The sequence below is a fragment of the Chrysoperla carnea genome, chromosome 2 (assembly GCF_905475395.1).
Source record: "Chrysoperla carnea chromosome 2, inChrCarn1.1, whole genome shotgun sequence".
Taxonomy (NCBI): domain Eukaryota; kingdom Metazoa; phylum Arthropoda; class Insecta; order Neuroptera; family Chrysopidae; genus Chrysoperla; species Chrysoperla carnea.
This window is the reverse complement of record NC_058338.1, coordinates 26864322-26879582: the sequence shown is the minus strand read 5'-3', so window position 1 is coordinate 26879582 and position 15261 is coordinate 26864322. Positions and strand designations below refer to the sequence as shown.

At 28.9% G+C, this 15261-nt stretch overlaps 1 protein-coding gene across 1 annotated transcript; it reads right to left on the bottom strand.

Annotated features, from left to right (window-relative positions):
* Positions 1–1752: 1752 nt before the first annotated feature.
* LOC123294222 (protein takeout-like) lies at positions 1753–10063 on the bottom strand. Its single transcript, XM_044875336.1, has 5 exons — positions 9906–10063; positions 4433–4599; positions 3178–3388; positions 2953–3102; positions 1753–2332 (listed from the first exon to the last, which is right to left on the bottom strand). Exons 1-5 carry the CDS (start codon positions 9991–9993, stop codon positions 2178–2180), a joined length of 771 nt encoding a protein of 256 aa, XP_044731271.1. The 5' UTR covers positions 9994–10063; the 3' UTR covers positions 1753–2177.
* Between the last annotated feature and the right edge of the window lie 5198 nt (positions 10064–15261).

The following is a 15261-nucleotide window of genomic DNA, read 5'->3' as shown; positions in this document are numbered from 1 at the left end:
CGGCTAAGTTACAAAATTTTGATCACACGAATTCATTTATTGACTTACTCTAATTTTTTTCCAAAAACATTAAATTGAATAGGGTGTTTTATAATATTTGATACATTGTGTGTTTTTTTCTCAAAATTTAATAAAAATATAGGGTGTCGGTGAAATATCATAAGTTTAAATGTTCAAAATATTCTTATTCTACCATCTCTTGGAAAACAAGGTCAGCTTCAGCCTGTCACCCAAAAAAAGCTGGTTTCGCTCACATTATGGTGTGGATATTTGGCTTATATTACATAAGTTTGAAAGTATGGTTAATAATAAAAATGAATTGTTGGAAAAATTCATCATCGTAGCCAGATATAAAACAGTTATTAAGTATAATAATCAGAAATACAGTTTTTAAATAAGTTTCATTGAAATTTGTCCAATACTTTTTGCAAATAGACCGTCAGACCACAGTTATATAATGGCATAGATTTTATTTTATTCAACTTTATAGCAAAACCTATTCGTCGATAGAATGAAGTTGATATTTTATACTTGAAAAGTCATTAAACTATTGCTTGTTACGTAAATGAACTTGCTAAATAAAGTTTCGTTGTCCCCACAATTAAAATCTCTACTTTGTACTTACGTGTTGTAAACAGGTACATTTTGAATCCAATAATTCGACAATCTTTGCATGGGACAGAATGAGGGAGACAATGATACCCCCTTTCACTTTCATAACAACCTTAATATTAGCACCTCTTTCGACTAAATTTTCCACAACAATGTACAAATAGCTGAAGCAATGATCTGCATATTGTAATTTACAATAAATTGATTATTGAAATATAGTATCAGTGTGATACTATTGTAAAAAATTAATTGATTCCCAAAATCTTAAATGTTTTGTAATATTTTATAATGTACGATAGGTAAAAGTGAAAACAAATTTAAGAATTGATAAGGAATTGGAATGGAGAAATGTTTGGTATTAAGTATAGACGTTAAGTGCATTTTGTTTTAAATGAGTAATTTTAGTATTATTTTCATTTTTTATATCAAACTTTTAAGTAAAATAATGGTTTGAAAATGGAAAAGCAATTTATAATTTGATCATGATCACTATTATTTTGTTCTATTTCTAAAATTTTTAATAAACATTTTCATATAAAATTGATTCTTTATGTTTGTTTTCTTATTTTTAAGGTAAAGTCTTGTACCTTAGAGACAATGTATATATCAAAGAGGATAGGATAGAGGAAAAGTAGCCCATAAGAGCTAATGTAAAATAGTAGTAAACGAGTTTCAGCGCTTCTGCCGAGTAAGACTTCAAACTTAATAGTTAATAGCCGCCCCCACATAGGCCGAAAAACCGAATAGCCAACAACAAACTCCAGATGCCACTTATACTTCTGCTTCTTCTCTCCCTTATACTCTTTGGTATATACCTTGAACCATCCTTCAGTTTCTTGGTTATCCCTGTCTTTTGTTTTCAAGTAAAATAATTTTTCAAGTTATAAAATTAATTGTGCGTTGCAGACCTTGAATAAAGGTGGATGAGATAGGCATCTTATACAGTATCTAGGGAAGTATTAGACATTTGTTCTTGAAACGAAAGGAAGTGTCTAAAAAGGTAGTAAGTGTGATAAAATTAATACTAGTGTAGCCAATAATTCTAGATCAAGGTCTTGGTAAATATTAAAAGTGAACATTGGTTCTGGGGAAAGTACCGTTTCAAGGGGCTAGCCGGTAAAAAATAAAAACGTGACACTGTTTCATTAAAAATACATAATTTTACTGGCTTGTAACTCAATTTAAGGACAAATGTTTTATCAATGTTTTAATGATAATATATTTTTAAAATACATTTTACAAATATTAACACTTAACAAAAATATAAAAGTAAACAATTAAACTCTGTCTACCATATTCAAGACATAAATATTAAAAGAACAAGAAATATTTTTTTGTCAAATTAATGTTTAAAATAAGTTTAATATTCTTAAAATAAAGTTGATTAATTATGACTTTTACTGAAAATAGATTACTTAATTGAAATTAACATACGTCCCGGGTACTTTTTTTTTGTTAATATATCACAGGTTTGAAATAAATGAAAAATAATTCAAAATTTTTTGAGTACACGTGCTTAACGTATAGAAATTTACTTAATATTAAAAATAATTGATTCGATATATTTAATTAAGTGGGATTAATTCATCATAAGGTACTTTTAAGAATACTTCATTGGCAATTTTTGACATAGCAGCACTCCAGTATTTTTCAGCATATGGTAATAATTCATTGTAAATTCGTTGCCAATTTTCATTTAAGAACATATTTGTAGCTTCATCTGAAACAAAAAATTGTCATGATCTATACGGGTAATTGATTGTCATGATCTATACGGGTAATCATTTAGTACCTACTAAAAACTTAGAAGATCGAAAATAATTAGATAAAAAAAGGAGTGGAGTGGAGTGGTGAATTGCAGGAAAGTGCTATCAAGGTAGCAAAGATGACTTGCTTAGTCTTTAGATAGAGTTTCGTTATTGTTCTACGACGAGTGAGAAAAATTTGTAACCCTTTTCGAATATAAAATATCATAATTTTGACATTCATTTTAGCTATAAAATGTTTTTCATTTTGTCACTAGTGATAAAATGAGATTTCATTCTGTTACTATAGTCTAGTTAACATCCACGATTTTTTCTAACTTTTTTGTATATTCTCCGAAAATTACGAAATAGGTGTCATTCGATTCGTAATTTTATGTAGAAAGTTTACTGAAAAAAATGAAATGGCGCAAAAAAAAAATTGCAAAAGTTATAAACAATTAAGTGAAAAATAAAATCGGGGGTTCAGTTTTTTTTTAATAACTCTTAATAACTTTGTTAACGTCGGGTAAATCAACCGGTCAAGATCAATTTTAATTTTTTTTTGTTATAATGTTTTATGATTTATTTTACTTACTTAATTCAGGATTTCCTGGGAATAAGTCACTGACGTATATTCTCATTTTCTCTACTTTTGGTCTCATTGTGAATGACTTAATTTTCATAAACTCTTCACCATTAATTACTTCTTTTTCTCCGCGAATTTTCCATGTAGCACTTACTCCACCTAAAATGTTGAAGAAATTAATTTGATTACAATGCTTCTGCTATTTTTTTTGACCTTATATTTTAGATTACTTACTCATACTCATATTGTAGTATCCTTTAGTATTTACAACGATTGCGTTAAAACTACCTTGTCCTTTGAAGTTTCCTTCTGTTTCTAAACGTGGGAAGAAACAGTCTATGTCTAATGCTAGTGTATTGTCAGTTAATTCTGATTCAACGTTTTTAATTAGAACGTTACTGAATCCATACATACGAACATTTCGCATTGTTGCATGTCCTTGGAACTGAAAATTAAAAATATTTATATAAATTGGGTATCATTTAACACAGCCTTTGCGAGTGATGTCTATCATATTGCATAGGTAAATTATGAGACACGTTCTACGGCAAAAATCACAAACCTAGTACTATTCCCATGATCGCACTCTTCCAATTAAGATATTACCAGCATGATATTTGCCGTTCTTATGCTAAAACTATGGTAAAACCACTTTTCGACAGAATTTAACGTTTTTTTTTTTTGACAGACAACTATTAAATCCCAAAGTTTCAGAAATCTTGACCGTTTAAAACACGAGATAATGAATTCCCAAGTTCCCAATTTTAACAATTTAAGTCAAAATTAATATCTCGAAAACAAAACGACGTGGTGCTATTTTTCTTATGCTAAAAATATTATTTTCAACTCTCCTATTTTTTATTCAATTCCGTCAAGATAATTTTTTAGTATCGTAAAAAATAGCTGAGAGGACAGTGAGTTTTACATGCTTTGACCCTCGAAATAGCGAACTTTCCAGCTGATTATCTTGCAATTTAAACGACCAAAAATTCTGCAATTTCGGCTCACAAGTGATTTCATACTGGGAATACCTTAAATTTCGGGTTTGTATGTTATTTATTAGCGATTTACCTTATTTCCTCAATCTGGTTAATTATTTAATTATCAACCGTGTGGTATTTTTAATCCCCGAACAAAAAAAGGGGTGTTATAAGTTTGCTTGCTATGTGTTTGTGTCTGCCTGCCTGTGGCATCGTAGTGTTTAAGCGAATGAACCGATTTTGATTTTTTTTTTTTTTTTGAAAGGTAATTTAATGGAGAGTGTTCTTAGATATGTTTCAAATGCGAATTCATATTACATCATTAAATATGAACATGATGTTAAAAATGAATTATTATTAAAGCACTAAATTTCGTTTACTTATTTTGACAAAAAATTCAAGGTTTTGAATACATTATTATTTTGATTGTGATCTCATTGAGGACACATCATTGAAAAACACTGTTGAATTCAAATAGTAGTATTTAAGACAAAAATTAAGATACTTACTTGATTTTGTTTAAAATTGACTGTAATTTCTGGTTCGATGAATGGATCTAATTGACTGATACCTATTTCTGGAATTCCTTTTGCCATTCGTGGTAATGCTTCTTGTAAATTTTCTTGTAAACAAGTGTTGAATTGTTTATCCCTTTTGCAAACATGGAAATAGTCATCTGTAAAATAAGAGACACTTTATGAGACACTTAAAAAATTTGTATTTTAAATTTTATGAATATTGACAAATTAGGCAAATTGCTCGCTCTTGAAAGTAATTATGATTATGCAAATGTAATTATATGAAATTGGGGCTTTTATAAAAAGTACTCATCTAACAATTAAATGCTTTCAACAGAGCCGTAACGAGGATGCATAGATAGCACCGCTGGCAAGTATTTAGGTTGTACTATATTGTTACCAAAAACTACCATATGAGCAATTTTGATAAACCAAGTATGTAATCCTACTAATTTTGCTCTATCACATCCAAATTTTATCCAATTTTGATAAACCAAGTATGTAATCCTACTAAATTTGAGTCATATTTTTCAAATTTGTGATCACAATTACCCTAGCTCTAATATATTTCAAGAATGTGGAGTCCTGCTGGTCCCGGAATTAAGCACATAAGTGATAGCTAGCGAAAAATTGACATAATAACTGAAACGAATGACCCAAAATTAGTGGATTTCAAAAAAAATTCCAATAAGATCGGATTAAATTTGGCTGTGTTATCAAAAAAATCGAATTTTTTAACTTTATGACGTCATCAGGATCAAAAAAATTAAATTTTGCTCGATCACATCCAAATTTTATCCAATTTTGATAAACCAAGTATGTAATCCTACTAAATTTGGGTCGTACTTTTCATCTTCGTCTTTTTTTATTTGCTATCAAAATTACCCTAGCTCTAATAGATTTCAAGAATGTGGAGACCTAGTCCCGGAATTAAGCACATAAGTGGCTTTAAATTAAAATTTCAATAAGATCGGATCAAATTTGGGCAAAATAGATCCGATATGTTGATTTTACTAGCACATTTATCTGGCCCATAGAAAAATAGAATAATATCAATGTTGAATTTCTGCTGAGGTTACCGAAAAATTTTAGGAAGTCATTTTGAAACAAGAAGTCTTGATTGAAACTGAATCTTACAATTATCTTAATAGAATAAAAGTATGATGGTCACCGGCCGGTAACAATGACTGTCTAAATAAATAAATAAATTATTAAAGTAATTATTTATAATTTAAAATATAGGTAATAATAATATTATCCCTTTCATTTTCAAATAATTGTAAGTACAACTAAGTATCTAACATTGTAAACAGAAGAAAAAAACGTTAATTAAACGCCATAAGCTATAATTAATCTTTGAAACCAGTTTTTTATATTTGCAAGTTATATTTTTAAAATACACTTCACACAAGGTTTTTGTACAAAAACAATTATTTACATTGAAATTGTGCCATGGTAAATAAATTCTTTAGATGAACCATAAACTCCGTCATGTATCTAATAATAATAATAATTGTAGTCAGATTTTAATTACTATTGGATAACAAACAAAAAATATCTATTCAAGCGATTATTATACCATGTATATGAAATATATCAAGGTATACTAAGTCTAGTCCCAAGTTTGTAACGCTTAAAAATATTGATACTATGAACAAAATTTTGGTATAGGTGTTCATAAAATCGCCTAATTAGTCCATTTTCGGTTGTCTGTCTGTTTGTCGTCTGTCTATCCGTCATCAGGATTACTCAAAAACGAAAAGAGATATCAAGTTGAAATTTTTATAACGTGCTTAAGACGTACAAAGTAAGGTCAAGTTCGTAAATGAGCAACATAGGTCAATTGGGTCGTGGGTCCATAGGACCCATCTTGTAAACCGTTAGAGATAGAACAAAAGTTTAAGTGTAAAAAATGTTCCTTATAAAAAAATAAACAACTTTTGTTTGGAACATTTTTTCGTAAACATCACTGTTTACCCGTGAAAGCGCAAATTATGCGTATTGTATGTATTTTATGGGAATATCAGTTATATATGTGTGACATATATGTATGTGTAATGTGACAGAGTAATCAACACTGTCTATACATGGTATTTCAACAGTTAACTCAGTCAATTGTTTGTTTTTACTTGTCAATAAATTAATTTTATCTAACAAAAAATTAACTCAATTCTTTACTTTTATTATTTAAGTTATGTAAATTTTATGTTTTATTCAATAGTTATTAAACAAATTATATATTTCCGACTTTTATAATGCATTTATTGTGTATTGTTTTAATCGAAACACTAATTGTGCAAGTATATTTTTTTTTTTTTTGTAAAAATGTAAAAGGCTGATTCAACTAAAAGTCTTTTAGCAGCTTTCGTTCGTATTATTATTTAAAGCTTAAGATTATTTCATTTTTATGAGTAGATAAATTCTTAAGAGGTATTAAAAAACTCCAAGGAAAAAAACATTCAAGTCTGCCCCTAATAACTCATATAAACTCAGTTAAAAAAACATAGGAAAATTAAATTTTGATTTTTCGTTTATTTCGTTGGTGTTGCCTTCATTACGGTGTTATAATTTCTATTACATAATAGTTTGAGACTTGGTGTACCGATGAATGAATTTGGACATAAATGGGCAAAGTGGACTCTAAATTCCTCTAAATTTTTTCGTAGCTCCCCTGTTTTTTGAAAATGGACCTCCCAAAATGTCAAATTTTATTCGAATATTCAACTCCAATTCGACACCCGGAAAATGCAAAATAAATAGAATATAACAATTCGAAAACTTCATATGTTCTGGCAGTCGCATGGATATTCACATTTTTCATTTTCAGATCTATACCTTCAACGATCTTGAAAACTCTTCTAATTTCGTTAAATCGGTATAAATTTTCGATTCCATACTCTAGAATAAACAAAAGTTTTCAAAATGTCATTTAAATCTGAGAGTGAAAAATCTGAAAAGTCAATGTCTAATTCGAAAATAATTAATTACGAGTTCACTTGTTAAATAAGATATATTGTAAACAATTTCCCCACTCATACAGGGAGTCCCACAGTGACCGCCAATTTGAAGTTTTTGGTGAACCAGACATAGTAGAAATCTGAAACTTGGTATTCCACCATAACTGATTGAGATATATCCTCCTAAAATATTTTCAGATTTGTGTCACTTCTGGTTATACCGAAATTGGCTAATGGGCGGTCACCATAATTCTAATGGACCGTCACCGTGGTACGTCCTGTATGCTTAATACTATATTTAATACATATTTGTTTGCAATTGTCTAATTATTAGTTTTACTTCTTTTGTTCGAAGCTTTATCAACGTAGGTGTATCTCACAAACGTAGAAGCCTTTCATTATTTCTGTGCGAAGAATCTCATTTGAAATTTTTTTTTGTAATATTAAAGATAAACCCTAGAATATATCAATCCTCGGGGATGCAATTTTATTTTTTCCCCCTAAATTATGTTAAGTAAGTCGGAGTGAATAAATCATCCGTATTAGAGATTGTGTGGCGTGCACAACAGATACATATTTGAAATTTTTATTGATACAGTATTTCAAAATAATTATTGCCATAGGTGTATTAATTAATTAATATACCTAAATGTATTCAAAACAAACCAATATTGGTTCAAAATATTTATTAAGAATTTATAAAAATAAAATGTAAATATTAATATTGCTATATAATATTAATTAAACATTAATATATTTAATTATTTGACTTATCAATGAAATGTGCTAATTATAGTTTTTTGATATTTATACTAATAATTTTTGTTAATTTATTCAAACAGTTTGTTTTTGGGATTTTGTAAGACTTACAAACTTAATATTTCAAAAAAATATTATATAAAAAATTCAGGTCAAAATACTTTTACTTTTAAATGTTGGTGTAACAATTTTGATTTTTTAAAATCGTAAAAACATTTTTTAATTACTTTTTATATTGTTTAAAGCTACAGTTTCCGAGATATAAATATTTTAGCAGTCTTCTTTCATCTGCCAGAATATAATAAAGAGACAAAGAGTGTCTAAAGATTTTAATTAAAATATCGAGTTCGTAAAAAATCTCACTCAAAATTTGAAATTTTCGTTTCAAAAGAAGAATTGTATGAGGAAATATATTTCCATCAGTTCTTTTTTTTTTTTTTAAATATATGTATTTATTAAAACAATTCATATTAACAAGACCCTTATCTAGCCCCGTATTATTGGAAAGTCTTAGAAACCGTAAAACAGATTTTAGATTTATATAATTATGTATAAGACATATACTGAGCGAAATTTTTTGAAGTGCAGTTCTATTTCCGATTGTGAAGTTCTGAAAATTGCTTCAAACAAATTAAAAATACTGTAACTATATTTGTGTACAGAACTTGTTGTTAATATTGTGAAGGTCAAGAAGAAAAAAAGAGATTCTAAGAGCAATATAAAAGCACTCTCTTTTTCTACTTGTGAAAATTAGAAAATGTGCTGGAAAACGTTTTCTATGAATAAAGAACTGAAAATACTGACAATTTGTGCGGTCTCTAGATTGTCTAAATAACACCGCTATTGAGAATCTAAGTGATTTCATTTTGGCGAAGAAATAAATTACTTGAATAAGTTAAAAATTGTTTTAAAATGTAGCTAATATATAGAATGGTTGGTGTACGCATTTCAATAAAATTGTGGCCACAAATTTAAAATTTATTTTTCGAAGCATCAAATCGATAAGATCGGAACACAATTCTACACAACCAGAAGTGAGTGAAAATCAATTGAAAGATTTGTTTATTATATTACAAAATTAATTAGCTTAAGCTTGCATATCTAAATAATAAAAGTATTTATGGGCGACCTATTAGACGAGATGAAAAACAATATCCTGAATTGAAGACCATTTGAAGATTACTTCATTCGAAAATTTAATTTTTTTACATTTATTTGCCAATTTTGAAGCTATTCAATTGTATAACATCGAAAACTAACAAACACTCTTTTTGTGTTAAATTATCCGAAAAACGTAGAAAACAAAAATTAAAAGGGAAAAATTTTCCCGAGGTAATCATAAATTTAATTGAAGCATTTAACTGTTGAGATTGTTGACTGTTTAGACTCTTGATCAAATGGAAATTTGGATTTTTTTTTTTAATATTTAAGGTAGTACTATCGGTAATAGACTTTGCATTCAGAATTTAATGAAACTTGGCATAGTTGTCCATTATTATATCATAACAAACCAGAGGGAAACCACAGATTTTATTTTATTTCACAAAACTGGACGTTTAGATTTTCAGTTCTCTGAAGGCCCCTGAAAATTTAACTGGTTAATTATGATATAATAATGGACAACTATGCCAAGTTTCATTAAATTCTGAATGCAAAGTCTATTACCGATAGTACTACCTTAAAATGCATACTGTATTTACCAAAATCGAAAAATGTAAAAGACAGAATAAATAAAAATTTGTGCATACCTAAGTCAACTTGTTTTCCACCACGAGCTCTAAGAGGCTCAGAATATGAAGAGGCAATTGTTAAACACAACACAATAAGTAACTTCATGGTTAATTCTCACAAATGTGTCGACTTTGTTGGGATACAATGTTAAGTAAATGACTAAATGTATTTGCAACTTACTTTTATAGTCTCTTATATAAATTCAATGAAGAATTCAATTAAATTGAAGTAGATAAAATATTAAACCAGTGGTAGCGTAGTAGAGAGGTAAATCAAATACCCTCCTAGACCACAACATATTTCCAAGGCCCTTATATCACTATATTTAAAAATAATGTTATTGCTTGTAGTTAATCAATCAATAAGGAAAAATATTAAAAGATTTTATTTTCAGTTTAGAAATAATTTAACAATTTTATACGTAGTTTCAGCGATGAGAGTAAGCCATGAAATTTTTATTAAATGCTCATAAAAAAGTAATGTTAATTATACATTATAAAATTCTAAGAAAAAATATTTCACTATCTCGTTGCAAAAGAAATTTTTAGTATGCCGGCCAGTGAAATAGGTGTATGATGCGATCACCTTTCATAGTTTTTCCTGCTATATTTTTCCTATGATGTATATAAATATTTTTGATCATGCTACAACGTGCATAGATATCTGAGACTATCTTTAAAACTTTGCAGCCTTCTTAGTTGAATAATAATTCATTCAAATTCTTTGTCCTGTGACCTTTCTAGCGAAACAAAGAAGACATTCAGCTGAACATGCAGAAAAATTAGGATACCTTGTAAAACATTATCCTTAAAATTGAAAATGATTTTATAATTATTATCTAACCAGAAAAACCACTCTTGTTGTTAATTCAATGGAATCCCGTCATAGCCAAATCCCAATGGATGGATTATCGCCTATTTTTTTAGTTTTTCCTTAAAACGCTGTCCATTAAATTACCTTTCAAACGAAACAAAAAAAAAATCAAAATCGGTACATTCACAGTTCTGACAGTCAGACAGGCCCACACACATAGCGGTCCAACTTATAACATCCCCTTTTTTGGTTTGCGGGTTAAATATTGATTTTATCCATTTTTATGGAAACATTTTGTGTTTCATCTTCCCCTAAATATGAATATCCAGTTAATTTTACACTAAAATTAAAATTAGTTTGTACTTTTTAGTTTTTACTATACCTACTCTAGTACCTTTTGTTTCAATTTCTGTACACATTTTGAGAGAGTTCGATGAATGGTGTTGTCTTGTTACGGGGGCGTGTTCTAAATAAATGTATGGGATTTTACTATAAGGATTTTAGTATTAAAGTTTAATTGCGGGAATGTACTAAATCCGCATGAGAGTGAAACTGCGGATAAAAGTCAATATTATACCTATACCTATATAGATTATGGTAAACTCTACTCAGAAAAGTGTAGATTGTCGCACAGTATTAGAACCCTCACACAGAACATGAAGTACCCCTATGCCGACACTGCAGTTAGGCTATTGAAAATTCAGAAAATGTTTTCGTGCAAGTACCCAATCATAATAGATAATTTAAAACCAAAAATGGTTTTCAAAAGTATTAGTATAACGATTTAATTAATGTAAATAATTTTGACGATGGTTATCGTAATTAATAAATAAATTATTTTGAACTAATTTAAGTAATTTGAATGATTAACATGACTATTACTTAATCATAATAATATATTATCCATGACAAACAATAAATTGAATATATCATAACATAACAACACATTTTATCATACAAAAATGTTTTGCTGGAGGTACCTGAACTTTTTTTTTTAAATATATAATTTTTCAAAAATTTTCTAGATGGTACATTTAATAAAATATTTTAATTGATAACACGTCCGAATAGAAACTCGCTCGCAAATGATTACCTAAAAACTTTAAAGTAGTTTTTATCAGAATGGAGGACGTAATTTACGGTGACAAACCCAAGTATTGTCATGCTAAGCTTGACAATATAGAGTTGAGATTGGGCGAGGTTCGAAAATCAAGTCTTAGTTTTCCAGTCTTAAGTTAAGCCTTAACAAACTCTAATAACCTAAACCTTGGTTTGCCAATTTTTTTCAGACTTTGGCCAAGGCTAATGAATTAAATGTATATACCTACAGTGTGTCGCATTTAAGATGAAGACACTCTCATATTTTCATTTTGCACAGTTATAGAGTTTGGGTCACATTTTTTAAGATACTTAAAACTTACCGTAATCAGAACTTAAAACTCAGTCTACTACAAATTGACAAATTAGTCAGATTCTTAATATTTTGCCAAGCGTCAGAGATGGTTAGAGATATCGAAAAAAAGGGTTTTGGTATTTGAAAGGTCAAGTTCGTTATTGAGAATATTCGATCGATAAACAAGGTGTGGGGGGGGTGCGTTTATCAAAAGTTCTGGTGAAAAAAGTTTTCTTGTGATAATGTGCTTGGATTTGACAAATTCTTGTAAAAAAAGCTACGAAAAATGTAACCGTACTAAACGACCTTCCCATGGTTATGTATGGAGGTAGTGTGAATAATTAACATTAAATTTTATTATGAAAATATCCAATATTTTTATTACGTAAGTATAAATATTATTTAATTATTACAGATATTAAATTTTAATAATTATACAAAATGATAATTAATAATATTGAAAAAATACATTATTCTTTTTTGTTAATGTTTTTGTTTTGAATTTACACAAATATATCTCTAGATATATTACAAATATAATGAGAATTATTCACACGGCTTTATTTACAATATAGACAGACAACTCCATATATGAAATAACTATAAATAAAACAAAAATTTCAATTATTTAGTTGACAAAATTCATCATAGTGAATAATTCACGTCTACATAAAGTATTTTTTCTACTATCAATCTAAGGAGCGTTATGGTTTAAGGCAATGATCTGTTTTACGCTTGATTTGTTTTCCTTTTACTCAATGGTTTAAGATCCATTTGGTTACCGTAGTTTTTCCAACTTCTTTCAAAGCTTATTAATATTTCGTAACCTCTATAAGTACCACTTCACCTAAATTGCTTAGGTAATAGCTCCCGATGTAATGCACTGATGCCAACGGATTTTCCAATCTTCGAAACACTGGTTGTAGTCACTTTCCGGGATTGCCTTCAGTTCCGTCTTCGCTGCGGCTTGAATCTCCTCTATCGTATCAAAACGGTGTCCTCGGAGCGGTCTTTTGAGCTTGCTGATCAGCCAGAAGTCGCACGGCGCAAGATCACTTGAATATGGTGGTTGCGGAACGAAATGGGTTGAGTTTTTGACGAAATGATCACGAATTATGAGTGCAGTATGGGATGGCATATTATCGTGGTGCAAAAACCATGAATTGTCTTTCCACAATTCTGCCCTTTTTAGGCGGATAGAGTTGCGCAAATGACGAATACCTTCAAATAATATTCCTTGTTGGCTGTTTGGCCGGGCAGAAGGAATTCATAATGTACAACAAACGCGCGCAGTTTAAATCTCACCTTATTTTTGGACACAGTATGTACAGGTATGTTGCAGGTATTGTTTACTTTTAAGGAAAAAAATAATATATCGTGTTTTTTTATCGTCTGTTTACTAAATTTACTAAAGAGATTTGTTAAACATCTCCGAAACGGAATACTAAAAATACATTTTTCTTTTAAATCAAGACGATAAGTTCATTTAATTTGAAAAACAAATAGACAGAATTACAAAATAAATAAAAAAAAACTATATATTACCTACCTTTACGTACATATAATATATGCAATAATATTATATGATTATGTAATTTTGTTAAAAGATTGTGTAATTTTTTAACTTACCATTTTTAATCATAATATACCTACCTACAAAGTTATTATATAGATAGGTAAATGTTATAACCCAGATTACAAAATTATGGTTATAACAATAGGAAAACATTATTACTTTTTTTTTCTTTTTTTAAATTTTGTTAAAAAACAAATGATTAAAGACATGAGTTTATCTACTGCACAAAGGGCTCTGTGTAAAAGTGCGTGTACTAAATATATGGTAAGTACTAACAAATACAATTCTTTGGAACTTACGTTTCAGTAAAAGGCATTTACTATGCAAATTATGAAGTGCCACCAGATCATGCATATCGAAAAGATAAGAAGAGTGATCTTCTCAGAAACTATGCATCTAATCAATATATAAATTTGACCCAAAAAATCCAAAAATCGGATTTATTTAATGATTGTATTATATTTATTGGATCATACACCCGATTTTTGTATTTTTTGGGTCAAAATTACCTTAAATACAAAGTTTTATCGAAATCGGAAACAAAAACTTTTTCCCGATTTTTTCTAAGGGGTACCCCTTAAGAAAATTGCAAAAAATCGAAAAAATTTTTTTGGCTTCGATATCGATAAAATTCATAATATAAGATAATTTTGGCCCAAAAAATCCAAAAATCGGGTTTATTTAATGATTGGTTGCGTCGCTTTTGAGATAGATTCCAAAATTGGACACAAAGAGCTATTTTCTCAGAAACTATCTATTCAATCGATATATACACCCGATTTTTGTATTTTTTGGGTCAAAATTACCTTATATACAGAGTTTTATCGAAATCTGAAACAAAAACTTTTTCCCGATTTTTTCGATTTTTTCTAAGGGGTACCCCTTAAGAAAATTGCAAAAAATCGAAAATTTTTTTTTGGCTTCGATATCGATAAAATTCATTATATAAGATAATTTTGGTCCAAAAAATCCAAAAATCGGGTTTATTTAATGATTGGATGCGTGGCTTTTGAGATATAATCAAAAATTGGACACAAAGAGCGATTTTCTCAGAAACTAGCCATTCAATCGTTATATACACCCGATTTTTGTATTTTTTGGGTCAAAATTACCTTATATACAGAGTTTTATCGAAATCGGAAACAAACAATTTTTCCCGATTTTTTCGATTTTTTCTAAGGGGTACCCCTTAAGAAAATTGCAAAAAACGAAAAAAATTTGTTGCCTTCGATATTGATAATATTCATTATATAAGATAATTTTGACCCAAAAAATCCAAAAATCGGGTTTATTTTATGATTGGATGCGTGACTTTTGAGATATAATCCAAAATTGGACACAAAGAGCGCTTTTCTTAGAAACTATACATTCAATCGATATACACACCCGATTTTTGTATTTAGAACAACTCATTAATATTTCAAATTATGCGGTCTTTAGATCATCGGTTAACTACATACTAAATAATTTTTGTTACCTATTACCCAGAGCTGGATTAATGAAATCAGCAATGGCTGATAGAAGCGAGCATGCGATCTTCACTCCAAAACTACATAACTCAGGGTGCTGTAAAATTTACTATAAAAGTCAG

Bases quoted from the DNA above. Each gene is read 5' to 3' on its own strand.
- LOC123294222 (XM_044875336.1), bottom strand. From the start codon at position 9,993: ATGAAGTTACTTATTGTGTTGTGTTTAACAATTGCCTCTTCATATTCT. The intron at 4,600-9,905 runs GTATGCACAAAT...CTTATTTTACAG, and splicing joins TGGAAAACAAGTTGACTTAG to ATGACTATTTCCATGTTTGC. The intron at 3,103-3,177 runs GTAAGTAATCTA...TCAACATTTTAG, and splicing joins ATACTACAATATGAGTATGA to GTGGAGTAAGTGCTACATGG.